The sequence below is a fragment of the Falco rusticolus genome, chromosome 3 (assembly GCF_015220075.1).
Source record: "Falco rusticolus isolate bFalRus1 chromosome 3, bFalRus1.pri, whole genome shotgun sequence".
NCBI lineage: Eukaryota > Metazoa > Chordata > Aves > Falconiformes > Falconidae > Falco > Falco rusticolus.
In genome coordinates, this window is record NC_051189.1 from 111,390,291 (window position 1) to 111,415,519 (window position 25,229).

At 48.4% G+C, this 25,229-nt stretch overlaps 2 protein-coding genes across 6 annotated transcripts; one reads left to right on the forward strand and one right to left on the reverse strand.

Moving 5' to 3' along the window:
* The first annotated feature begins 1,085 nt into the window (after nucleotides 1-1,085).
* MAD2L2 (mitotic arrest deficient 2 like 2) lies at nucleotides 1,086-24,733 on the forward strand. Of its 3 annotated transcripts, XR_005103308.1 has the most exons (10): nucleotides 18,471-18,569; nucleotides 20,424-20,475; nucleotides 20,710-20,828; nucleotides 21,347-21,418; nucleotides 22,303-22,403; nucleotides 22,525-22,619; nucleotides 22,730-22,803; nucleotides 23,820-23,912; nucleotides 24,224-24,472; nucleotides 24,573-24,733. XR_005103308.1 is itself a non-coding variant. In XM_037381250.1 (9 exons), exons 2-9 carry the CDS (start codon nucleotides 20,436-20,438, stop codon nucleotides 24,263-24,265), a joined length of 636 nt encoding a protein of 211 aa, XP_037237147.1. In that variant the 5' UTR covers nucleotides 1,086-1,204; nucleotides 20,424-20,435; the 3' UTR covers nucleotides 24,266-24,733. The 3 variants fall into 3 exon arrangements, 2 of the variants coding, with proteins under 2 accessions (XP_037237147.1, XP_037237146.1); XM_037381250.1 differs by lacking the exon at nucleotides 18,471-18,569 and adding an exon at nucleotides 1,086-1,204 and having other exon boundaries at nucleotides 24,224-24,733; XM_037381249.1 differs by having other exon boundaries at nucleotides 24,224-24,733.
* DRAXIN (dorsal inhibitory axon guidance protein) lies at nucleotides 4,397-18,448 on the reverse strand. 3 transcript variants are annotated; one of them, XM_037381244.1, is made up of 8 exons: nucleotides 18,249-18,448; nucleotides 17,779-17,858; nucleotides 10,789-11,267; nucleotides 9,250-9,437; nucleotides 8,598-8,709; nucleotides 8,152-8,241; nucleotides 7,816-7,905; nucleotides 4,397-5,774 (listed from the first exon to the last, which is right to left on the reverse strand). In XM_037381244.1, exons 3-8 carry the CDS (start codon nucleotides 11,243-11,245, stop codon nucleotides 5,662-5,664), a joined length of 1,050 nt encoding a protein of 349 aa, XP_037237141.1. In that variant the 5' UTR covers nucleotides 11,246-11,267; nucleotides 17,779-17,858; nucleotides 18,249-18,448; the 3' UTR covers nucleotides 4,397-5,661. The 3 variants fall into 3 exon arrangements, with proteins under 3 accessions (XP_037237141.1, XP_037237144.1, XP_037237142.1); XM_037381247.1 differs by lacking the exon at nucleotides 17,779-17,858; XM_037381245.1 differs by lacking the exons at nucleotides 17,779-17,858; nucleotides 18,249-18,448 and adding an exon at nucleotides 14,278-14,400.
* Nucleotides 24,734-25,229: the final 496 nt, after the last annotated feature.

A 25,229-nucleotide genomic window follows, 5' to 3' on the forward strand; every position in this document is an offset into this window, starting at 1 on the left:
CACTCAAGACATTCTCAGACAAGCCACAAATGTAGTCCTTGCTAGCCTGTCCTTCACTGCACCCTGAGTGCTATTGACTGCTAGTATGCAGCACGCTTGAAAATCTCCCAAGGCAAAGTATTAAATGTCCAAATGCAACAACCTAGAAAATGCTAAACAGAGGAAGCTGTAGAACAAAACTGACTGGGTTGCATAGTTCAGAACAGCAGTAAAAAAAAAAAGAAAAAGGCTGTGAAAGTCCCCCCTCGGAATCTCTGAATGTGCCACTTTAACAGATGAAAGATTGAAATATAAGTCACCTATTGCCACATGACACATCAGATGAGACTTCATTTCCATTTCTGTGTCTTGCAGAGAAGCATGGCTTCTATTCACAGAAGTAGTGGCATCAGATGGGATCAATGGTTAGTGGTCCCAGTAATGTCAAGGACTGGATTTTACCCTAAAAGAAGATGTAACACCGAGGGTGGAGGGAAAGATAAAGAGAGACTTTGAAAAGCCATATTGCTGGCTCACTGTTTGGGTGCAAAGTGCAACAGGGATGCCCTTCTGCCAGGATAGGTATCTATCAAAGGAGAACTGTTTGTTAGAAAGACAAATTCCACTGTCCCAGTTTAAGTATGAGCACTGCTTGGATGCAGCAGTATGTGGGCGTCTTTGCTCCTTTCAGCGTTCTCACTCAGAGTGAGACAAAGTCTCATTATCATTTATGCAGCATGAGCCATAATTTGGATTGATGTGACTGCTGTTTAATGCAAAGCATTCGTTTCCCCTTGTACAATAAAAGTACTTAATTTTGTTCATCAATGTATTGTGCAATTAATTCAGCCCTGCTTATTATAATCCTGGGCTTGCATGTCATGGACTCAAGGGACTTAGAAATGTCTTAATGATCTCATGGATATGAAAACAGTGAGAGCTATGATAGACATTATGCATTTGCACGTCTCTCACACCTATCTGATCTGGGGGGGGTGGCTCTTTTTTTTTTTTTATCTCTGCTTTGCTTTGCTTGTACCTTGTAAATTGCCTCTCTGTGTAACCTGCTGTCTCTGTTCCCTTCCCTAGGCTTGATAACTCAAAGCAACATAAACATGGTGAGAAAGATAAGCAGCAGCTTAAAGAAGACCTGCAGGGAGAAGCAGACAACCCAGGAGACCAGAAACAGGATACAGAGATTTTTCTGACTAGAAGACTGCTCCAGGTGAGTTCAGCTCACTGCAACTAATATCCAGCAATTAGCTGCTTTATGTCAAATATATCGGTGGTATGTCTTGTGCAGGCTGAGTAAAAACCTAACACACAACTGGCTTCCTTCCTGACAGCATAGAAGTGAGGCTAATAAGGCAAAAATGCTTTCCTTTGCGTTTTCAGGACACGGTACCCTTGGTGGGTAAGGTGATAGCAATTCCATGGGGAAGCAGAAGAGCTAATACAATTCCTCCTGCTGTCCTTATCTAGCCCGTGGGGATGGACACAAGCTCACCCCTCACAGTTCTGCCCTTCTCATCCCTCACTTGGGGTATAGTTTGAAGGTAACTAAAAACTGCAGCTGACACCAATGCCTTTGAGTTGTGCTCCTGGCTACAGAGCTGAGAGCAATGAAGGCATCAGCTCAGCACAAATCCATATATTATCAATAGCACCTTTCTGAATAAGCAGTGGGGAAGGGCATAAAGAAGTTGTCCTTGGCTCTACAAACTCCCTTTTAAATCCCAATGGGAAATCAGCAAGCAGAAACATTATTCGGATTGGAGGGGAAACTGAAGGCATTTTGCAATGTCGGAGGGGAGCCTCCTGCAAATTCACTGCAAAACAGTCTATGGCAAGATGATTTGGGGAGTGGAGAGGGTTACATTAATGTGATATCTTGACAAGCGCGCTTGAAAGTAATTTCCAGTCTCAGCAAGGAAGGGCTGCTCCTCTGTTTTTCTAAAAATCTAACTAAAGCTTTGAGATGTAATTGAGGGACTACTCTTCAAGATTCACTGGCACTCTAGAAGGTGAACTGACATACAAGGTTTGTGGGCTACGTATGATAACACTGAACATTCCAAGAAAACAAAAGGCCTCATTTTTCCTGATAAAAAAGATATAAAATGAATGCCTTTTCCTGGCTTTATGTAGCAGAGAGTGACTGGCATGGTGGTATAGCATGGATTTGAAATTGAAGCACTTTCACAGACTGTGGATTGACAACAGGGTGATTACTGGGGGCAGGGGGAGGAGAGAGGGTTTCAATAAAACACCCCCAAGCTAAAATGAATGCAGACTATTACAGACCTGAGACAGAATGATTCCCAAGTGTTTTAATTTGTGCTTCCACTCCTTGTCTCTCTTGCAGTCATCATTTTGGCAACTGCCAGCAACATCCCTGAGATTCGGCAGCATTTGCAGAGCAGGCAGCTGCTGAGATGATTATGTCAAATCAGCACGCTGTCCTTTCTTTTCCATGTCTAATGATTCTCACCCTTGGAGAAATGGTTTAAAATGATGCATAACCCTTGGACTCATTGTGAGGCTGCTAACAGCAGTAGCTGTAGAGCAGGAGTTTGGGTGGGACTCTGTCACTCACCTTTCTTGTATGTATGCCCTGCAATTAACTTTAAAAATTATTCCACAGTGCCCTGCTATGGCTGGTTTGGGCCTGATCCAAAGTCCTTTCAAGACAATAGAGTATCTTGCAACAGCTCTGGCTTAAGCTCTCCGGGGGCGATAGAGAAGCTGAGCTTGTGTGAATTCTTAATTTGAGTTTCTCAAACAATCAGTTGAGAAGAACATATAAATCAAGACTTGCTTGACATTCGTGTCTCTCTTGTTCAGACCTAATGCCCCCAAAGGCAGAACTGTCACTGACTGCACTGTGACTGGGAGATACTGGGAAGGAAGGGGAAAGTTGCTAAATGTAACCCAGTGATACTATCGCTCTGCAGCTGCTGTCATGCCCTTGAGACAGCACAAAGCAGCACTAAAAAGCTTTGCTACATTCAGAAGTGGGATGTATTTGTTGTAGAAATGTTGCCCTAGGGTTTTATATCACAGGCTGGTATTGCATTCTACACCTTAGCATGTTATTTACTCAACAGCTTTCCTTTGCACTGCAATTGCGAAGTCAGTAGTTGATCTGGCTGATACATAAATTGGGTTGTCTGATTCTTTTCACACTGCTGTGGCTGTGCAGCATGTGCCTGGTGCTGCTGCTCACCCTTTCTGCTTCACCTCTGCAACATCATAGTTTGATTCAGAAAGAACGAATCTCAGTCATGGGCTCTTTTTCTGAAACTCCAGTGTGAACAATCAATCCAGTAATCCTGTGACTTGATTTATAAAAATTAACTCGATTTGTACTGACCTTACACATTTAACTAATCCCACCAATCAAGAATGATCTGTTCTTTATATTCACAGTTAATAGCAAACCCAAAGCTGCAAAAGCAAGGGCTGAAGAAGCAAGCCTCCTTTTGGAGTCTGAAAGCTGTGGCTTAAAATTCAGACTTGCTGCTTAAACCTGCTTGTATTTCACATGATTTGCACCACAGCCTTGCCCAAAACACTGCCCAGGATCCTACAAGGATTTTGTGTATTGTATGGGGCAATGAATACCTGGATCACCAAGGATAAAGACCCCTGCAAAATTTCCTGCTTCCTTTCATTTGCACAGTTCCAACCATATCTCAGTTGCTATACTGGAAAGCAGTGTGGTATCAAAACCTGGCTTTGATAATGGCTGTGCACGTGATTCTCATCTGGTGTCACACAGACCAGGGTTTGAGAGCTCTGCCATTGACTGTGATCAATTAAGGCCTTTTTCCCTTTATGCTTCCACTGACAATAGCAGTGCCAGCACCACCCACTATTCTGTATCTGGGCTGAGGGTGAGGCTGCATTTCTCTCTCTGGGTTAACAAATTGTACCCCTGCTGCCATGGCATAGAGCTGGAGCCAAACCACCTTTCTTTACTCCTGCCTTTTGGGCTAAGACTGTAATGCTGTAAGCAGAAATTGAAATAGCTACATCCATCCCAGTGGCAGGTTTTGCCTAAATGCTTCTTTACAAATTCCTCCTTTAGTGTACCTCCCAGCAGTGCAGGTGTATGCGGGTCAGAACTAATATTGTATTCATAATGTATCTCTGTAGTCATGACTGGGCACTCGTCACATTAGAGGCATAAACTATTATGCTAGCAGCATTTGAGTGAATATACAATGCACTAACATTACAACAGAAACAGGAGTGCAAAATGGAGATTTGCCTACCTAAGTGGAACATGGAGTTTTAGGGAAGCAGTATAAAGAGGAGTCTGACCACAGCACCAGGATTAATATTTCTGTTCCTACAAAAAGTGCTCCAGGTTCTTGAATATAAAAGGCTTCAGAGCTGTCTCTCACCAGAAGCTAAAGTATTGGGGCATTAACAGTAGAAGAGAACATCTTTACCAGCTAACACTTTTACCACAGGTAGCTTGTGTTGCTCCAATGTATCACTGAAGTCAGTAATATAAAGAAGTTTTAAACATCTGGATGGCTATACCGGGCAGAAACTGATTGTTAGCTGCAATTTGAGTGAGGATACAGGGAAGCTTGGATCCTCAATTTGGGTAGAGAAATTTTCCTACCCAGTGGCACAATTGCTCTGTGTCATCAGAGCTACCTGCTGGCCAACTCCCCTGTAGGCCTTTTTGGCTCTTGCCACATCCTTAGGTGCAGTCAAAGAAGTGGAAGAGTTGCACAAAGGCTGTCTATCATATCTTTATTTACATATCATGGAAACACACATGCAACATGTCACAGGATTAACTACAGTGGAACAGTCTGTCCCTAACTCCTGTTAACCAAAAACTTTATTTTTGGCTCACTAGGAAAACTATCACTTCCCCAGAAAGCTCCTAAAAATAATCATTAAAAATAACAGACTTGGAAGGATAACTAAATGAGTGAGAGCTGCAGGCTGGGATGTCTTGCCACATCCTTGCAGAAACCAGGTGGTTCTCTGGAAGCAAGAAAGGAAGGAAGGAGTGGGACTGGGTGGTCCCAGAGAAGACAGGTAGGAAGTGGTAGGGCGTAACAGCTAGGGAATATCTGTCTGTGCATGAACAAAGGATTGACAAGAGCTCTGTCAGAGGGTCCCCTCCCACCTAGGCAGCCAGCTTCCTGCTGATCCCATCTGTTTCCCGATTCCCATCTTTGGTTCCACCTGGAAGCTACAAGTTTCCTATCCTCTAGGAACCTCTGATCTTTAAGGAGGATCTACCTTTCTTCTCAAGCAATAATTAAGGGGTAAAGTTTAAGCTCACATCCCCTTTGACCTGAAGGATCTTTCATATCTTGCCTCTGTTGAGAGGAGGAGATGAAACTGCAGAATGTTTTCCTGCCAGAACCATCAGAACAGTAGTCATGATCATCTCTTACTAACGGGGAGAGGGGGACCCAGCTCAATGGCAGGAATGTGCTGAGGGAAGGGAGCGGGGGGAATACAGTCTTGGTATGAAAAAGGCTGAGGCCACTCTATTTATAATTAACATGAGCTTCAGTCTAGTTGGAACCTGGCACATTCGGAGCCTGCAGCTTCAGTCATTTGCTTGACTTTTTCCTCTAATTCCCATTGCTAGGTATGAACAGTTTGACCCCAGCTCCTGACCATCCAGGCAGGAGTCCCACCCTCCTAAACATTAATGAATGATCCCTGCTCTCCGTTGGCCGATTCAGGCTCCACGCAGCGCCCTTTCCTCCGGGTCACTCTTCGGTTCCGGTGGAATTTGGCATAACAGCGTAGCCCTATGGAAAAGACATGCATAAGTGAGCAGGAGGGACCAGGGCTCACTACAGCAGCTGACATCAAACAATTAGCTCTGAGCCTCAGTTTGTGACAGGGCCGGCTGCTGTGGGGACAGTCCCGGGGCTGGGAAGCCTGGGCTGTGTCAAATGAGGTGGCAGAGAAACACCTCACATGGGCAGGGCACATTGCTTTCTGGGCCCTGATATTCTGTTTGGCTCACTGTTCTGGTTTGGGCTTCATTGGCTCAGGCAGGTTTCACTGGTTTTTTGAAACACCAATGAATTATCCTGATTGTTTCCAGTCATTTTATGGAAGCCCTGCTTGGTTTCCCCCTATTATTTCCCATTACTGTCTAAGTGATCTCTCCATTGGGAAATTACTATAGACTTAAGTGCAGCAGCAATGGCTAGGGAGCTCCCCTTGCTATTTATTTCTCTGAATCTTCGGGAGAGGAGGGAAACGACTTTGAAGCATTATTACTGGGAGGTCTGATCCAAAGCTCACTGCCAATCTCCTTCAGTTTCTCTGGTTTTGATGCTCAAAGTGGAGGGTCTGAAGGAAGCTATCTGACATAGCATTGATGAATACTAAGGGGGTGGGGGGAGGCATTTTATTTATAAAAAATATGAGTACATATTCTCCCATGGCAGTGGAAGGCAATGGGAGCCTCTGGTCAAGGTAACTCATTGGTTTCTGGCACTGATAGATTTATGTTTCGGTCTCTGTTATCTGACTTCATTACACTAGAATGCATAGCTCGTTGGGCCAGACAGGATGCAGCCTATGTGTAAATAATTCTCATGAAAGCCCTGATTTTCAACAGCCCAGGATCTGGTCACTGGAATTGGCAGGGGCTGATTTGATCATCCTAGAAACTGCAACTCTTTCTACTTCCAGAGCAGGCAGAAGATAGCAACAGTGCCAGCACCCCCAAAGCAGGGGAGGCTGAGGATTTATAGCTTTTGTAATGAGACAGCCCATAAACTGTCCTTGAGTACTCGTACACGGGAGACCTGGCCAATGTCACAGGTCACTGAGCAGCCTTTTGGAGTGCATGTCTCTGGGCTATGTTGAGACTGGCTACCTTAAAGCTGGGTTTCTGCCCCTCATTATCAATCCCCCCAGGGCAGTCTGGCCTCCCAGAAGGACAGCACACAAGATCAGAGATCTGCTTTTATCTAAGCATCTTGTCTATCTTATCTGGACCCTTCATCTCTGGGGATCTTTTTAATGCTACAGAGGATGCACATTTGGCATCAACTTACAAATAGTTCAAGTATAAAGCAGGGCCAGGGGCAGCCCTCGTTAGGCTTGCAAAAACAGTTTTCTAGGCTGATCTGTCAGAACATCACATCGTCTCTGATGAGGACCTTGAGGTGTTACACAACACGCCCAAGGTGAAGACTATTGTTTAACGTTACAACTCCAGGAAAGCAGTCTGTTTAACTGGTTAAAAAGTAGGTGAATGACCTGGTCAAAGTCACTAGGTACCTAACACAGGTCACAAAACTTGGCAACCCGAGTTTTGTTCTGGCAGAAAAGACCCAGTGGCTGGACCTGATCCTGAACATGTTTAGACTAGAAGAGTGCCTTTCAACATCTTCATAATGCAATGGTCTGTTAAAGGCTGCTGTGGATTCTTCAGAAATAGTTTTAAGAAACAAGAGTCTATGTCATGCCCACGCCTATGAAATTGCTATAAGTTCAGTTGAAATTAACTCAGGAAAGCCATATTAGGCATAATGTTAGGTAAAACAAGGGTAGTGGTCCATTTTTGTAACCTGTGATACTTGCAAACACCATTGAAGTGTTAAAATATTGTGGCTTCTTCTGTTAGGCTTGTAGATATCAGGATTTTTGTTTTCAAGAAAGAAAACAAGATATCCTGGATGACTCAACGGTCACATTGTGAGTCAATGGCAGGGAAAGGCTAAGAGCAGCAGAGCTTGGCTCCTATTTTCACGAACAAACCACTATCCCAAGTCAATGCAGCCAACTACAAAGCCAGCTAGAAGAGAGAGAGCAAAGAACTGAACTCACCTTCAGTGCACATACAGTCATCGTAACATTTGTTGTTAAGGCCTCGATTGTGTGGTTTGCAGAGGTGTTCACGCAAGTCACAGCAAGAGCCTGCAATGCAGAAACAAGGGTCAGCACAACTCATTTATCCCCTTCTCTTGTAGGGCTACTGATACCCATGACAGTGCATTGGTACAGACATCATCTGTTCCCACAACACGCCTAGAAAGCCTTTGCCCTTCCCTCTGCATACCACTTCCTATCAATATTAGATATCAGGATACTTGTATTAGAACATGGGCTGAATTTCAAACAATCTTGTGTTTGGAGAAATGACTCTACCAAGCCGATCCTCACCTGGGAGGCAGTCAAGGTGATGATCACATGGCTCTCCTTCAGCCGTCACAGTTTCATTTCCACTGTTGGGGCTCTTACTGCGCCGTTTTTCTAAGGAAGAAAACAGATGCTGATAGAAAATTTCATGCTACTATTTTTAGTTGGGAGACCATGTAGTTCCAGGGTAAAAACAGCTTCAAATTTCAAGAGTTTGAACTCTAAACTTTCATAGTCTAATCTCCTCCCTATTTCTCAACCCTCCATCTATCATTTCTCCTCTGCCCTGAAACTATGCATCCAAAATGAGAAACAATCAGAAACTGAACACAAAACACAATCAGCATTGTGCTTTTTCTCTCTTTCCCCACCACTATGATCTCACATCCTTCAGCACATCTGCGAACACTAACCGTGGGACAAGTCTTACAGAATGGTAATTTGGGAAAGAGGACAGGGAGGTTTAGCACCTTTCTTTTTAGCAGATGGCCACATTTCTGGTTTGAGATCCTCATAATCTGTCCAGTCAAAGAGTGCCATATCTAGGGTGGGCATCACATCCCCATCTTGCCTGAGGCGGGCCTGCAAACCACAAGAAACCAAACAGACAACAGATTACGCTTCTGTAGTGACACTGAAGTCTTAGCAAATTTTTCTGGTGCTTTTAGATGTTCAGAAGCCTTTATGATCCCTCCGTTCCTGCCTCATCTTGTCCACTGGGGATTCTTGGCATCTCATTTTCAAAAGGGAAGAGCTTTCCCTTGTTGCAGCTGAAGGCAAGAGGGAAGTTTCCACTGCTTCTATGTGAGGACAAAAGGTGAGCAAGGAGCATTAGGACATGCTGCCTCTCCAGCCACATGCTCCTGCTGCCTCTCTGGTCCTTGAAGCTGAGTGAAGATGGCTAGCTAAGGGAGAGGTAGGGCAGGGAAGAGAAGCAACTAAAGGAACCATTTATGAAGATGAGGTGTTTAGATGTCTCCAAGACAGAGAGCTGTCTTTGAGGGAGGGCTTTGGTGTTAAGCAAGCACTTTAACTGGAAAAAAAACCCAGAAACCGGACCTTATCTGCAGGAGATTTCTGTCGGTGTCAGAAGTACAGTGCAGTTACCAGCTGTCTCTTTACCTGTGACCGTGGTGATGTGGCTGGAAGAACAGGAGGCTCTTCTGTGGAAACAGCTAGTTCTAGTGCAGTGATGAGGAGCATGGTGGGAGTCAGACTTGTAGCTTCCTCTGCCTGAAGGTTTTGAAACTGTTCTTCAAAGCTTTCAGGTTTCTTGTACAAGGAGCTTGGCCCAACATCAGGAGTCTTCCCTGCAGAGGGCAACAGGTACAGTAGCATTAGCTTTTTCATCCCTTTTCTCCCTGTGTGCCATAGATTTGAGTGAAAGGAATTCAGATTTCATCCAGCCACTGGCCAGTGTTCCACCACCCTGAGCTGCTGTTTAGACCAGTCATATGCTACTAAATTAACTTGATAGGCCAGATCCAGAGTATATGCATCTTGATTTTTACACACTTAAGTGTGTAAAGCGTGTAAGATACATAATCATACCTTCTTGAAGATACGTCTATCTCTTTCTTAAGTAGTAAAGGGTTTCTTCTTCTGGTCTCAAGAGTCCAAAATGCACCTGTTCAACCATTTTTAAACCAATGGATTAAGCTGCTGCAAATACCTGTGAACACACCCTTATTTGATTTTAGTAGTGGGTTATTTCAATTTAGCTCAAGTCAGGAACTACCTAACCTGAAAAGAAAATATCTTCACAACCTGATCCCTGCTTTTCCAAAGTATTAATTTAAATATAGACCTGAAGTTAAACCAAAGAAACAAGTCCTGTTTTGTAGTCTGAAAATACTGCTTCAAAACAGCTTTGTTCCATACTCTTCTATATTGCTCAAGTCGTTTAGTCAATCCCCCGAAAAAACAATAGAGTTTTCTTACTGATGCAGGGAGGAGTGATAGCTGGGACTCAGGGATACTGACACCCAGATTGTCAAATAGCATAGACTGACAAAACTGCCTGGCTTTCACAGAACTAAAGATTTACCATTACCACACTGAGCATACCATACCACAGAGACACATACCCACAACTTGACCTGCAAAGGAAAGCAGTCCCAGTCAAAAACAGGCAACATTTTGAAGCAATTAGTGCAGTATCACATATGCAAAATGTATGTTTTTTTGTATCTCAGCATAAATGTAGACCAATACAAGCTCTGATGAGAGGAAACTGACTTTCAAGCAAAGTAGGGGTTTTGTATCATTTGTAATTCTGGTCATGTTTTGAAGTCAGTGGAGAGACTAAGCCTGGCTTAGACATGTTTGCTCATAAATTGAACCATTTGCTAAAAAAGCAAAAAACTAAAGCAGGCCACCCCAAAACAACCCCTCAGGTCCTAGGAACTTTCAGAGTCCCCCTGTAAGGCAAACCAGGTCATTTTCACAAAATTGCAGCCAGCAGTAAAAACCTCTGGTTCTGGAGTTCCCCTTTTTTCTTGTGCCTCTTTTGTTTGGCAGATTTCTCCCCAGAGCAGGCACAGATCCCACACCCTCCACACACCCATGTGGCTCAACCACAGCTGCATCTTCTTGCCCTCATACAAGTGACACTCATTTCCAGGGACCCAACAGCCTCAGCTTCCCCTGGAGCTCAAATACCTCTGTGGTGTTTCAGCCTGTCCCTGCGGCTGTGTCGGCGATGCTCTCGGTTCTGCTTCTTTCCTCTCTCAGACCCAGGGGACTGGTTCTCCCTCTCAGGATACGGGAACTCAAACCCCAGGAACACATCCTTATTCTGTTTCAGGGCTGCTGGCTGTCCCTCTGCCGCCAGCTCTTCCACACCTGGAGCTCCGCTACCCATTCTGAGAGCCTCTTCCCCAGCCAGCTGCCCTCTAGAAGCCACGGCATGGACCCTCTCTTTCTTGGCCAAGCCATGCTTGTGGTGGTATCCACTTCTGGGCTGCTGCTGCCACATCTCTTGGTTCTGAAGATGGTTGTTGTTCTCTGGGACATTTTTGAGCTTTGTGCCAGGGTCCAGTGAGACTGCAAGACTGATGTCGGAAAGAACCAGCACACACAGGAAGAGGAAAGGAGAAAAGGTGGAAGAAGTTGCCATAATCCTGGGTGCTCTGCCTCACCTGCAATTAAAAAATAAAAGAGGAAAAAGAAAAAGTAACTGACTTCTAGAAGCTGTAAAGGCAAGCAAGATTCAGACTTAGGATACTTAGATGAAAACAGTTATGCTGTCCAGAGCTGGAATGGAGTTTTTCCCTCCTTGGTTACCTCCTCCTTTCCCAACCCTGGTTACAGCAGCTGAGACACACGTGCAGGGCCTGCAGGGCTGAAAGGTCCCAGTTTCATGTGCAAATGAGGGCCATCAATCAGTAGGACATTTCCCTTTGATTACTCACAAGCCCCCCTACCCTCCCATTCACAGCCTACCATCTGAGGGGCTGGGGAGGCTGGCTCCTGCCAGCCACAGCTCCGGAGCCGCCCGCACAGCACCAGCTGTCTGGCTAGGGCTGCTTGCTGCCAGGTTGGCATCCTGGGCCTGGCTGGCACGGGCCCCTCCTCACAGCTGGTTTCCTTGCAATGAAGATGTCAGGATGAACAGAACTGGAGGCAGATGGTGGCCTCACAGGACCAGCAACAGCCCTGAGCAGCTCAAGGCAGGGAGACATGTGCATGCACTCACATGCTGCTTCAGGGTAGCTGTAACTGGTCAAGGGAAAAAAAACACACTGGAAATTTTGGAATGATACCTCACAGCATAGCAGAGAGACAATATCTGCTGCTGTCAGCAGAACAGAGGATGCTGATCTAAAGATCAAGGGGCAGGGAGGCAGTCTGAGTTTTCTCTAGCTTGTCCCACTTTCCTTTCTTGACCCTGCACAGGTCACTTCAGCTCACCCCACCAAGGTGAGCCTGTCACTGCAAGAGGGCAATTTAAGTCCAAAGAACACTGAGACTGAGTCCCTCAGCACAGTGGCTGCAGACTGTTCTCATTCATTCTGCTTCACTGTAATATTTTTGAGGGTCTTCCTTCATCCCTGTATTTGTGTAATAAGACATGGCTTTGGGACACTGCACAAGTCAGTGCTTTCTCTAAGTCATTCTCCCCTGTCCTTTCCCACAAAAAGGGGAAAGGGTTTTTTCAGCATTTCCAGTGCAGTCTTTCACTTTGGGGTAGCTTTCTTAGACTGTCTCTCTCAATCTGGGCAGCATGAAGGCATTCTTAAAGCCAAGAGTTCCCTGTGACACTGACTGTCAGAAAACCAGGCCTATGCTTACATTTGAGAAATACTGTCACAAAGTTACAGCCACAGCTCTTCACTCAACCTCCTCCCCATTTTTCCTGCACCCAAGCCCCCAGCTGCACCTCATTTCCATCTGTCTGTTCACCAGCTGAACTGTATTGCTGCAGAATTACAACAGCTTGTACTCTTTCCTCCACACGCTTCGCTGCTCGACCAGCCATTGTCACCTGTGAAGGGCAGCAGGTAACATCCTTTGAGGCCAATCTCCATGCCTTTTTGTGGAGCTGACAGGACACACCCTAAGATAGCCTCGCTTTCCTTTTCTTTCAGCCTGGGACACGGGTGGAATGTCTTGAGTCAATGATAACTCTGCCATCATAGCAGCCCCAGCCTTGTAGAGCATCTGGGGAGTTGAGAGGGAGATGTCTTCATCCTCTTAACTGAAAAGCCTGCTCACTCACTCACTCACCAGACAATTCTGCTTTTCCAAGATTCATCTCTGTTATTGCTCAGAGCCCAGGAGCAAATATTCAGTTCAGACCTCCCCTGGAAAGAGGTAGGCAGCACAGGGGCCTTCTCTTTAATGCAGTGTCTGAAAAGCAGGTCTTTCTACTGGCCACAAAAGACAACAAACTCCTACTTGAGGACTGATTTGGGAGGTGCTGCATAGCTCATTTGCTGAAGGTGTAACACTATGAAGTGGTATTTTATTGGCAGCTACCTGCAGCAAAGGAAAACCAGACCAAAAGCTAAATCTATTAAAACAACACTTGAAGTCCTGCTTTAAAACCAATGGAACAAATAGCAACCAGGCAAAACGCAAGCTCTGCATCCACAGTCTTTGTTTTTTCCTAGGATTTTCTGTTTAAGAACCAGGCAAACTAGCTGGATCAAGGCATCACTCAGAACAACTCAAAGAGCTAGACACAGCATCTTACCTTTTCATCTGTAGGCAAAATACCAAGAGGAGAGAACAAGTGCAAAGAGAGCGCGAGGCAGCTGTCTCCAGTCTCACTCACAGAGACACAGGCCCTTTGATGGTGAACCCGACAGACAGATTAGCTGCAGATTCTGGTTTTCAGCAGGAGCTAGGAAGCAGCTAAATGCTGCAGGGCAGTTAAACAAAAGGTCTGCTTCAAAGTGTAGGGGGCATTTATTTAAGCTGCCTAGCTGTCTTGTTGGCATGACACAGGATGAAAATGCAGCTAGAGCATGTGGGTTGCCTCGTCTCTGCACTGGCTGAGAGGGCAGGCTAACATGCTGTGTTCCTGTGTCACTGGGAGTCTTGCGTTAATAATGCAGATAAGTACCTGTACTGCACTATTGTCCAGGGAGAGCTGAGCTGTCCACCAAACCAAAATGGTGCATGGACAAGTTTGGGTACCTTGGGTTAATGTAACACTGCTGTCCTAGAGGCGCAGAAGCCCCAGCCTTCTTTTATCCGCTTGCTTCCATGCCCTGATCTATCTTTAACATCAGAAACCTCTTCCTACCTCCTTCCTTTTTCTTACCCTACAGAAGCCATTAAAGTCATACTTCCAAAAGGCAGCTAGACAGCACAACAGCATCCCTGGTACCCCTTAGTGCTCAGGTTCCTCAATGTCTGAGCACCCAAGTAAATTCCACCCTCTCCTCTGCAGGACCACAGTCCACAAAAGAAGCCCTGGGTTTGTTGCTGTAGGTGACAGTAATGCTCTCACACTGCTGAGGCACCCTTTCTCCAAAAGCTGAAATCCTGCCCTGAGACCTATGCCAGGCAGAAAGAAGTCTGACTTTGTGAGGAGATGCCTTTCCTACACTGATCTAAACCAATGAGTTTAAATTATGAGTTCAGAATCCATCCTCTTCTTAGGATTTGTATATTAATAAAGGAAATAGCTGAAGTACTTACCAAGTTAAGCTACCCCTGTAGTTCTTCACAACGCCAGACCTGCATCCTCCTTGCTCCACCCACAGCCTTGCACTTCCTTTATATAACCCCAGGATTACAAGCCACCTGCCTTCTGAGGTAGCAAATCTGCCTACTAACAAGAAAGTGTGCGAAGCACAGATAAGGTCTGAGAGCTACCTAGGGTGCCAGCTCAGGGCTGATGAGTGAGTTGCAGTGCTGTCTCTCAGCTGCTGTTTCTTATCCATTTCGGGTTAGTAGTGGATGGTCACAATCTTGTACGGGAAATTGGAGGTGGGAAGGGGTTGCATCTTGGGTAACTTTCCCTGTGGGCAGTCTCCTCCGGACTTGTGATAAAATTGCTATTACTCAGCTCTCCGCTTGTAATTCTGCAAGGCAGCCACAGACTGAGCAGATACACAGAAACTCAGGCAGTCCTATAAATAGGGTTATATCACCTTGGCTCTGAAATAGGCTCTGAAACCGCTCCTGCTGCATTTGTTTTGTATTTGACAAAGCAGGAACTTTGTCTACATATTCAGATTCAGACATTTAGATTGTCTACATATTCAGATTCACATATCTCACTTAAAACATGATACCTGACAGTTCTAGCTTTAACTTTTCACATAGGTTCTTCATGTCACATCCAAGAGGAACAAAACTCTTGGACCCAGAAATAGAGAATATCAAGATCCTTTATCACCCCAGAACACAAATGATGCAGTTTGTATGCTCGAGGGCTGAACCAAGCTAGACCCCAGCACATACGCTGGGCCAGATTTGGCTCTGATAAGCTCAGACTTTGGCAGGCGTGCGTAAAGATTTCCTGGGCTCCAGACAATCCCAAGCTGCAGCAACAGACAAACTGTATGTGCATCTACATGGGTGTTGTGTGTATGCGCGTGTGTGGCAGGGATGAGGATGATAGACAATAAACCCAGTTTTGTGTGCCAGGCTCCCTGTAAATAAGCCATAGGGTGATGGATGGGCTTGGGAAGGCCTGAAGCAGAATGGACAGGGTAGGTTCTATGGTGGCTGACATGCAGAGAGCTGGCTGGAGCCAGGAGGATGGCATTGTGCAGATAAATGAGATTGCACTTCCCTGCTGGGTCTCTTTCCATCTGTTTTTCTGTTTCTGGAGGCAAATGCTGGGAAGCTTCACAAACAATCTGCTAAGAGACCTTCCCATTTCAAAGGGGTCTCTCCCAGCTTTCTAGGGTCCCCAAAAGCAGATAGGTAATCTTATATGCACCCTTCTCTTTTCCTCCCCAGGGCAAAAGTAGTAGTACTTTTTCCTCTCCAATATTTCTTGCACACTCACATAGTAAACATTTTTTTTTTTTGCTGCTGGCCCAAACATCCTTGGGATAACAGAGCAGCAAAGTCCTCGGCTCACAGGTCTCCAGTTCTTTTGGGTCCCTTTTTGGAGCTGCCCTCCTTTCTAAGGTTTCCTGTATCCATCGTCACCTTTCCTCCCTACCTTGCCATTCATATATATCTGACTCCACAGTTTCCTTGTCCCTCGTGACTCTGTTTGGTGGGAGAGTTCCCCTGTGCAGATATTTAGGCTAGGCTACTCGAATCCCACCCCCACCCCCCTTTGAAACATCTGCTTTTGTTTGCCTGTGTTTTTTTCTCTCACAAATTCACTAATTGCACTAACGGCACAAGAGACAGAACATAGAGATTCAGGCTTGCAGGGGGTTGAGTAGTAGCTGTAGCTGCCCCTGTGCTTCCACAAAACATCTCTCTGGGGCAACTCGTATCCAGTGGCTACTGGAAATTCGTTGATGGTCTAGAACTGGGGCTCTGTTTTTGCTGACCCACTGGCGCAGGCAATCCCTTCCCCTCACCAGGCAGCCCTGGCCGACAGACTGCTCTCTGCCCTCCTAACCACTGAGGACAGAAGTGGTTTGTTCACGCAGCACGACCTGGGGAATACCTTTCCTGCAGTCCAGACTTGCGAGTAAGCTGGCAGCTTGTACTTGCCACAGTCACTGCTAAGCTCCAGCACCCTGGCGCAGATGAACAGCTTGCAAAGCCAAGTCACTATGTGCCTCGCGCCTTCAGCCTCAGCCATGCCACCCTTTCCCCTGTGCCTACCCAGACCTGCACAGAGAGCTTCGCTGTGCTCGGTGTCCGGGTGTGAGCAGGGAGCGCGCAGCACCAACATCCTCCAGGGACCGAGCAGCCCAGCGAGTCCCGTATTGAAGGGGAAGAGGGGCACATGCATGAATATGCAGAACCCTCTGCTCTGCTTCCCTCTGGGACTTCACGGAGTGGCTGACACAGCCATCATAGGCGACCTGCTATCAAACAGAGGCTACTCTACCCAATAATGAGATTAAAATAGCAATGAGTCTGAGATTAGCATCCAAGATATAGTCGCTTGCTGTCAGCACAGCAGAGGAGGCTCTCCAGTTTAATGCACAATGCTTAGTGACAAATGAGACACAATCAATAGAAAAAGGTCATTGCTCACCCGGCTGGAAAGCACCCGCCAGTGTGACAGGGAAGAATGGGGGCAGATTTGGTCCGATCTTCGGGGTTGGGGGCGGGGGGGGACGGACGGACGGGACGGAGAGGGGAGAAGTGGATGTGTCCCGACTGGCAGAACAGTTAGGCTGTGCTTTCAACATTTTTCCTTGCATGTCATTCTCACTTTGAACCAAACGTGTAGGATTAATGCCTCCTTCTGTAAGGGAGAGGAGATGGGAATACAAACCCATTTCCATTAAACCCTCTGGCTGACGGAAGACTTCAGGTGTGAATTGGATAAATGTCACTTAAATCCTACATGATGAATTACTAGCTGTAACAAACCATTAACTGATGCCAAATTGATTTAATTCAGAAACGAGATCTCACTTCTATCAACAGAGGAAGAGCAGAGAATCACCGGTGGGTACCCAGGGGCTGGGCGCACGGCAGCGCGCGGCTCTGCCAGCACAATGACTCGGTGGGAAAGGCTGCCCTCGCCCCCGGGCCACCGGCCCCCCAGCTCTGGCTCAGGGCCAGGGCACCCCGGGGGTGGGCGAGGGGCTCGGCAGCCACCTGCGGGGGGGCGACCTCTGTCCGAGGCGACTCGGCTCCCCGGGAGGGAACCGCGCCTCGGGAGCTCGCGCGCAGGAGCCCCTGAAGCAGCCGGGACTCGCAGCAGGGTGGCGGGACGCGACCTCCGAAGCCCCCCCGCACCCCCCCTCCCACCCCCGGACGGTGCTGCCCATGGCGCCGGGGGGCAGAGCCCCGAGCCCGCCGCCCGCGGGGCTGCCTGGAGGCACCGCGCACCGGCGCTGCCCGAGCGCGGCTGCCAGCGCCCGGCAGCACCGGGGCGGCGGTGCTGGGGGTCCCCGTCGCCCCCAGCCTTTGTTTCCCGCGGGGCGCACCGAAAGTGGGAAAGCGCCCCCCGCCGCTCCCCAGCCCCCGCGAAAGCAAAGGGAAAGGGGCTGGGAAGCGCGCCCCCCGCCCCCCGGCCCGGCGCGGGGCGCCAGCGCTGCCTACCTGTCGGGGCTCCGGGGGCGCGCCGGGCCCGGCGGGCAGGGCAGGGCAGCGGCTGTGCGTGCGGCGGGAGCGCGGGCAGGCTGCGGGGCAGGGGGTGTTCAGACCCGGCAGGAGGAGGGGGAGGAGGAGGAGGCGGAGGAGGAGACAGGGGGAAGGCAGTGGGGGAATGTGGAGGAACTGGGGACGCCGGGAATCCCGGGGGAGCGGGGTGCATGGTGCGGGCGGAGCGGGGCTGGGAGGGGCGCGGGATGCTGCGGGGGGTGCGGGACAATGCGAGGGGCGCACGGTGCGGGGTGCCCGGTGCGGGGCGGGCGGAGGGGTGCGGGGGTGCGGGGTGCGCGCTCCCGCGGGGCCGGGGCAGGAGCGGTCCGTGCCCCGGGCGGGGACCGGGCAGACAAAGGCCGGAGACAAAGGCGGCCCGGCCCGGGGCGGAGGGGGGGTGTGGGGTGTGCAGCCGGGCCCCCGCTCACCTGCGCCGCACGGCGGGGCGGGCACGGCGTCCCCGCTTCCCGCAGGGCCCCCCGCGCCGTACGGGAGCGGGGTGGCAAACCGGACCGGGGCCCGGCGTACCCCCCTCCCCGCCGCGACGGAGGGGGTCTGCGGCCGGGAGCCCGCGGGGGCGGCTGCGGGGGGCGCGGGCGCGGCGGGGACCGGTCCATGCCCCCGCCCCGCCGCCGCTCCTCCCGCCGCCAGGGGGCGCTCGGGCCGCCTGCCGCTCTGACGTCACACGCCCGCGCCGCCGCCCGGCCACCCGCGCTGGCGCCGCGCGTGTGCGGCGGTAACGGGCAGCGGTGAGGGGCAGCGGCGGCCGGGGGGAGCCGGGGCGGGGCAGCGGGCTCCCCTGCGGGCGGGGCGGGCGGGTCTAGGCTGTCACGGTCACTGGGGATCCCCGGTAGCACGGAGGGCTGTGCTGAGGGGAGCCCTGTTGCGGGGGCAGCGGCTCGGGAGTGCGGGCCGGAGCCGCGAGGCGGGGCCGTGGTTGTGGGGCGCAGCCAGGTGACTGCTCTGGCGGGGGTCCGTGGGGGGCAGCTCTGCGTGAGGGGGGTGATGCCTGGGTGAGGCCGTGGCCCTCAGCCTCTGCAGACACCGGTGGTTACGCTGCTCCGGTACGGAGCGTCTGTACAGACGGAGTCACCGCGGCTGGGGTGCTAGAGAGATGCTTCGGTATCTTAAATTTTATTTATTGTAGCCAATCGCTAGTATTCCAGGCAGTCATTGTATCCAGTGGCAAGGTTCTGATCTCAAAAAGGAGAGGACAGTAGCTCCCTGTTTTGTGAAGGCTGAATTTACTCTTTGTAGGCCTGAAAACCGTGGCTCGTTGCAGCAGACGCAGGCTGGAACCTGGGGGCTGAGCGGCTGGCTGGGCCGCCTGCGGCTTGCCGGAGGGCTGTGCGAGACCCCGGTGTTCCCAACGGAGCAACACGGAGCAACACGCCCGGTGCTGCGGCGGCACTGAAAGACACGGTTTAGGAACAGTGGTGCTGCCGTTAGTGGTTGGTTTGCATGCACGCAAGGAGTATGGCTAAGGCAATGACACAAGACTTGTTAAAATAGAAAATTATACACACAGTAGCTTGAAATGTGTAAGGCCTGGGCTCTACCGTGTAAGCGGAGTTGGAAAGTTGAACGGCCAGCTGTTGGGTTGTTGGCACACGATACTCAATTTGGTACAAGGATGTGCTGCCCTTTACAATTGTCACAAATTTCAGGCTCCCTGGGGGAGCGGTCATGACATCAACCTGTCAGAGCTCAAGCAGTGTCTGGGTGATGCACTTAGTCATGTATTTTAGTTTTAGGTAGTCCTGTGAGGAGCACAGAGTCTGACTCCATGATCCTTATGGGTCCCTTCCAACTGAAGATATTCCGTGAACCTGCGTGAGAGATTCCACGTTAATTATGCAGCTGTGCAGGGTTTGGTGTCCCTGGGAGTAGAGAGAGACTCTGGAGCTGGTGGTGATGGACAGCAGATGAGAACCTGTGTTGTGTAGTGTCAATGGAAGATGTGGATCCTAGCCCGAACAAGCAATGTTTCACGGTGGTGTGAGACTAAATCCATAAAACTGAGGAGTTCTTGTGTCATAATTGGACATAGGTGTTAGAAAAGGGGTATGGTCCAGTATGTTACAAGAACACTTGTGTGTTTTTTAAAAAAAAAAGTATTCCTTGTGCTACTAAAAAGCGATTGTCTAAACTTTCCTGTGTCTTAGGAATCCTGAAGTCTCCAGTCCTAGCAAAATGTATCAAAAAGGGAGGGAGAGAGTGAGGAACTGTGAACTGGACAGCTTTTTGCTTTTTTTTTTTTTTAATTAAAACCCAGGTAAAAGCCCCAGGAATTAAATTACTCATCATCTATCAGTCTGAGGTGTGAGCCAGAGCACAGCAACAATGCCATCTTTGCACTTTTGCAAAGTTTTTGCACCGCAGGTGATTTCTGACGATGTATCGTTGGTTATGGAGGGTGCTTAAACCTTACACGTGGGCCCTGCAGATTTGTCGTGGCAGTGTTCGTAGGCTTGTGAGTAAGCACAGAGAGCACTTTGTTGGGTCTGAGCGCAGCAGCACTAGGGAATGGATGGCTCCGTGAGCTGACTGTGTTAATAATACAGGGGCCAGAGGATAAACGTTGCTTTTGTGATTGCTTTCAGGTTCTGGGAAAGATGACCACTCTCACGCGGCAGGACCTTAACTTTGGGCAAGGTAATGCTTTTGCTGAGCTGCAAACCAGTATGCCTGCAAGGCCTGTCGGTGCATGAGCTCGTGGGATTGTTGGAGGGTTGCTCTATCCCTAAACTTCTGCAGCTAAGGGGAAGCAGGTGAAATTTATGCGGGGAAAAATGCCTTAAAAAAAATAAAAATTCCTACGAGTACATGGTATTACTCTGCACACTTCCCCCCCTCCCCTCTTCAGCATCCTTTACTTTTGTTTTTCAGTGGTTGCAGATGTTCTTTCAGAATTTCTGGAAGTCGCTGTGCACCTTATCTTATATGTCAGAGAAGTTTACCCTATTGGGATCTTTCAGAAGAGGAAAAAATACAATGTACCTGTCCAGGTAGGAGATTTTCCTGGAAGCTGACAGCCACGTGGACAAGCAAAATAGCAGGGATCAGTCAACACCTGAACAAACTAAATCACTTGCAGAGTTTGTTTTAATGTGCAAACTCATTTTTGAAGAGAACTTAGTTCCTGTCAAAAGGGAAAACAGCCCTGTGGCTGAGGATACAGCTGTACTCATGGAACAAGCAGATCATGGACAACAGTAGTAGAAGGCTCCCCCAGCTATGTGCAGTAAGGTAACATGAAAGCATGCTTCCTGGGAAGTAGAGATGGTTGGAATATACTATTCCCAATATAGTGCAACTGTGTGGGTACAGTGATCTGCCTCAGCTAATTAACCCTTCCATGAAAGAGTTACTGGTTTGAATTGGCAACTCAGTGGTGAAAAATGCTATTTGAAATGTGACTCAAGTGCCTGGTAACACCCTGGTGCTTCTGTTTAAATCTTGCCGTGTAGCATTGTCCTGGTTCACGTCAGAATGCAGCTCTGACTGTTCCCTGTATTTGCTACAGATGTCCTGCCACCCGGAGCTGAACCAGTACATCCAGGACACGCTGCACTGTGTGAAGCCACTGCTCGAGAAGGTAAGGTTATATCAGGGGCCTGGCAAAAGTACTGCAAGTGGGTTTGATAGAAAGTAAGAGAACATAAATACTGCCTTCTTTACAAATTAGCATATACGATATACTAGCTGATAAAGTTACTAACAGAAATAAAAATAACATCCATAAACTTACTTTGCAGTCGAGACCCTGCCTTACTGCTGATCGTTGGCATTTAGTTGCATCCAATACATGCACCTGAGGATATATATACATCTATATATTTTCAGTTAATCATCCTACATGTTAACTTAATGTTCTGCTTTTGAACATTTTAAGTGTGAGCACCTGTCTGGCAGAATAGTTGGAGTGCTTTGCTGTAAGCCAGCAATCAAAGGCAGTTTCAAACTCTAGGTTTTGTAAGAGAAAGGTGTGACCATATGAAACATTTCCAGATGTAGGATGCTGGCAGATTTTGTGTTCTCTGCTCTTTACAGACAACCCTAACGCACATTTAGAGACTGGAAATAGGTCGATTCTACATTGCGGTGGTACAAAGCTGCTGTATTTGGCCATCAGTCTAAGTGTGTCTTAACTTCTTCCTCATTGTACGTTCCTGAGTGATGCAGTGAGATGGCTGTACATTTTCTCCTTTGTTCCAAAACCGTATCTAGAGAAGCATACTGTTTAGTGTACTTCATCTCCCTGGGCCTTCCTGATAAGCCAACATCGAGCAAAAAGTGGCTTTGCAAAAGCATTTTTTTCTGGTCAGCAAGAATAATCTGACAGTGCTCAGGCTTTGGATAACTGCTGGTGCTCTGAGCCACAATAAGTAAGCATACTCCCAGTTTACCAGAAGCATGCAAAGTGCACTGGGGGTAGAAGACAGCTTGTTTTAAGGCAGGTATTTTTCGATCTTCTTGCAGAATGACGTGGAGAAAGTTGTAGTTGTAATCCTGGATAAAGAGCACCACCCTGTGGAGAGATTTGTCTTTGAGATCACCCAGCCACCCCTCCTTTCCATTGGGTAAAGTTTCCCTTGCTGCCTGCCCAGGGTGTCCCACACCTGCCTCTGCAGAGCTGCTCTGGAGGCAGCTCCAGGCCGCAGCGCTCTGCTGCATGCCAGTAACATGCTGTCTCCTCAACAGTTCAGAGTCCCTGCTGTCCCATGTGGAGCAGCTACTGCGTGCCTTCATCCTGAAGATCAGCGTGTGCGATGCTGTGCTTGACAACAACCCCCCAGGTAGACGTCCACGGAGCCCAACCGCGTGGCATTGCTTGACTTAGACAGTAGGCAGCGTCCGACCCTCTGCTGGTTGTCCCCTGCTCTGGAGTCTCCTGTTTCTCTTGCAGGTTGCACCTTCACGGTTCTGGTTCACACACGGGAGGCTGCCACACGGAACATGGAGAAGATCCAGGTGATAAAGGTGAGTGATTGTGAGCAGCCGAGCAAGCTGCAGAGCAAAGTCTGGAAGTTGCAGAGTTTTGGCCTCTCTAAGGCTAAGGCCACTGGGTGTTTTGAAGTTTGCTTCACATGATGCACTTCACAACTTTGCTATCAGTATGTTACAATGGTTCCTGCTGGTGAGGTGACTGAGCACATTCACCACACGCTGGCCACAATTGCAGGCAGTAGCTGCTTCAATGTCTGACCAGGTTGTAACAATACTTCCCACACAATGCCTGCTCAGCCACTTGAAAGTACTCTGACATATAGGTACTTGAATTTCATCAACAACAAAAAAAAGCCCTTGTCCCACATCCACTGTGTGTGGGTGGCTGATTCTTTGTAAGTAGCAAGAAAGACTAAGATTCAACTAACTAGCAGGTTTGGGGTACACAAAGACATTGGATCTTGATGATAAGTGGGTGCAAATCTTTTTTAAAGCAAGATTACTTTTTTTAAGAATCCTTGCTTAGGTGCAGGGAAATGTATGTCCCCTGAGCCAAGTTGTTTTGGGTGTCCTGCACAATAAATAAAGCTAGTGAAGTGTAAATTGTTTCAAAATGGAGGTCTGCTCTGTACTGCTTAGTAATGGAAACTGGTAGTGTAGTAGGCCAGCCTTTAAACTTGCAAAGCAGGACAGAAATCCACGCTCTTGAGTGTTTTGGAGTTTGAGTTAAATGCTGGTGTAGCGAATAGAGCATGCTAGCTTAGGACAGCTAAGAGTATCCTTTAAAGAAGTGAGATGTCACCTTTGGAGTAAGTACAGCAGGTTAACATCACAGTTTGATGCTGTAACCGAAGATAATTATACAGAGTCTCAGGGCCACGCGTGCAAGTGTTAAGTTTTGCTGTTATGAAAGGTTTGAGTTACCCATTTTTCCCCTCGGCCATTAGATCTCTCATTCACTTAATGCTGACCTAGTGCTGAGAAAGAGCTCACCTTACAGCGTCTGCCAGCCCCTCTGCAAGTAAAATGCCTTCTGTTCCTGCCCCCAGGATTTCCCGTGGATCCTCGCTGATGAACAAGACGTGCACATGCATGAACCCCGGCTTATTCCCCTGAAAACAATGACATCTGATATCTTAAAGGTGAGCAGAGCGTGCTGGCCCAGGAGGTGGCTGAAACCGCGTGTAGTTCCAAGCTTTGTCTGCTCTGACACCAGCGCTGCGGTTTTCTTTAGGGCGACCGTTTTAATACTGCTGAGCAGTAGCTTAGTCTTGCCAGTGCCTGTGCCAGTAACCAACACAGGGCAAGGCTTCTCGTAATAAAAAGGGAAACGGGGTTATGGGAGGAGGTACAACCTCTTCCTATTCAGCCTGTTGCAGACACTTTTTTTTTTTTCCATTCACCAGTACCCACTGGATATAAAATGGAACTGATGCTTGCTTCTCTCCTCCAGATGCAGCTATATGTAGAAGAGCGAGCCCACAAAGGCACTTGATTTCAAATCTTCCTTGCCTTCAAGCCTCATCTGATCTTCCAGTGGAATAAGATCTCTCACAAACCATACCTTGACAACTGTCTCTTCAGCTGGCCTTCTGGGTGAATGTAGAGCAGCTGCTGCCTCTTTATTTCAAGTGCTCTTACCACTGTATATAGAACTGACTTGGAATGTGGAGCCAGAGCCTGTTCCCATGTACATTCATGTGTGAGTATAGGTTTTGTTACCGTGACCCCCTGGGGGCAGGATATAGGTGACTGCAGCGTGCAGCTCGTGCTTTGTACAAATCTAGTTCTCACCTTAATAGGGCATCTCCATTGCCCACTGGTGGTGATACACAGCGATCTGTTACGTGCTCCGCTGCAGCAATGGACTCGTGCCGAGGGTGAGTGAGGCCTTACGTAGTGTCTGTCCACTGTGACTGTCCTGAGTAGTCTTCAATAAATATTAAATTTTACCCCAGCTGAACCAGGCTGAGTTCTGTCCAAATCAGCCTCCCCCCTGAAATGACGAAGTGTATCTATCTTGTGTGGAGCTTTCTGTTCCATGTGGGGCTTCCACCACTTTTCCGTACCTTTTCTGGAACACATGTGGAACGTGACAATCCCTACGAGAGCTTCTGCAGCCTCAGCCTCTCCCCTTCCTGTGGGAGAGCTTTCTCCCACAGGTGGCATTAATGAGGTGGGATTTGTCTGCCCAGCAAGGACGCGGGCCAAACGTCCTAGTGCGAACAGAGAACAGCCAAGGGAACTGTGGTTAATCCTGCACCTATCAAAGCAGATGGAAGGCCTCAGTAAAAAGTGCAAGAATACTCTCGACTGAGGTTGTGCGCTGCTTTAACAGTTTATATAGGGTTACACTGGTCAGTACAAACAAAGTACTCTGGTAGTGCGAAGGTAGTACGGAAAAGGCCCAGCCCAGTCAAAAGGCACTTAGGCTGTAAGGCAGCTGCCGTAAGGGATTT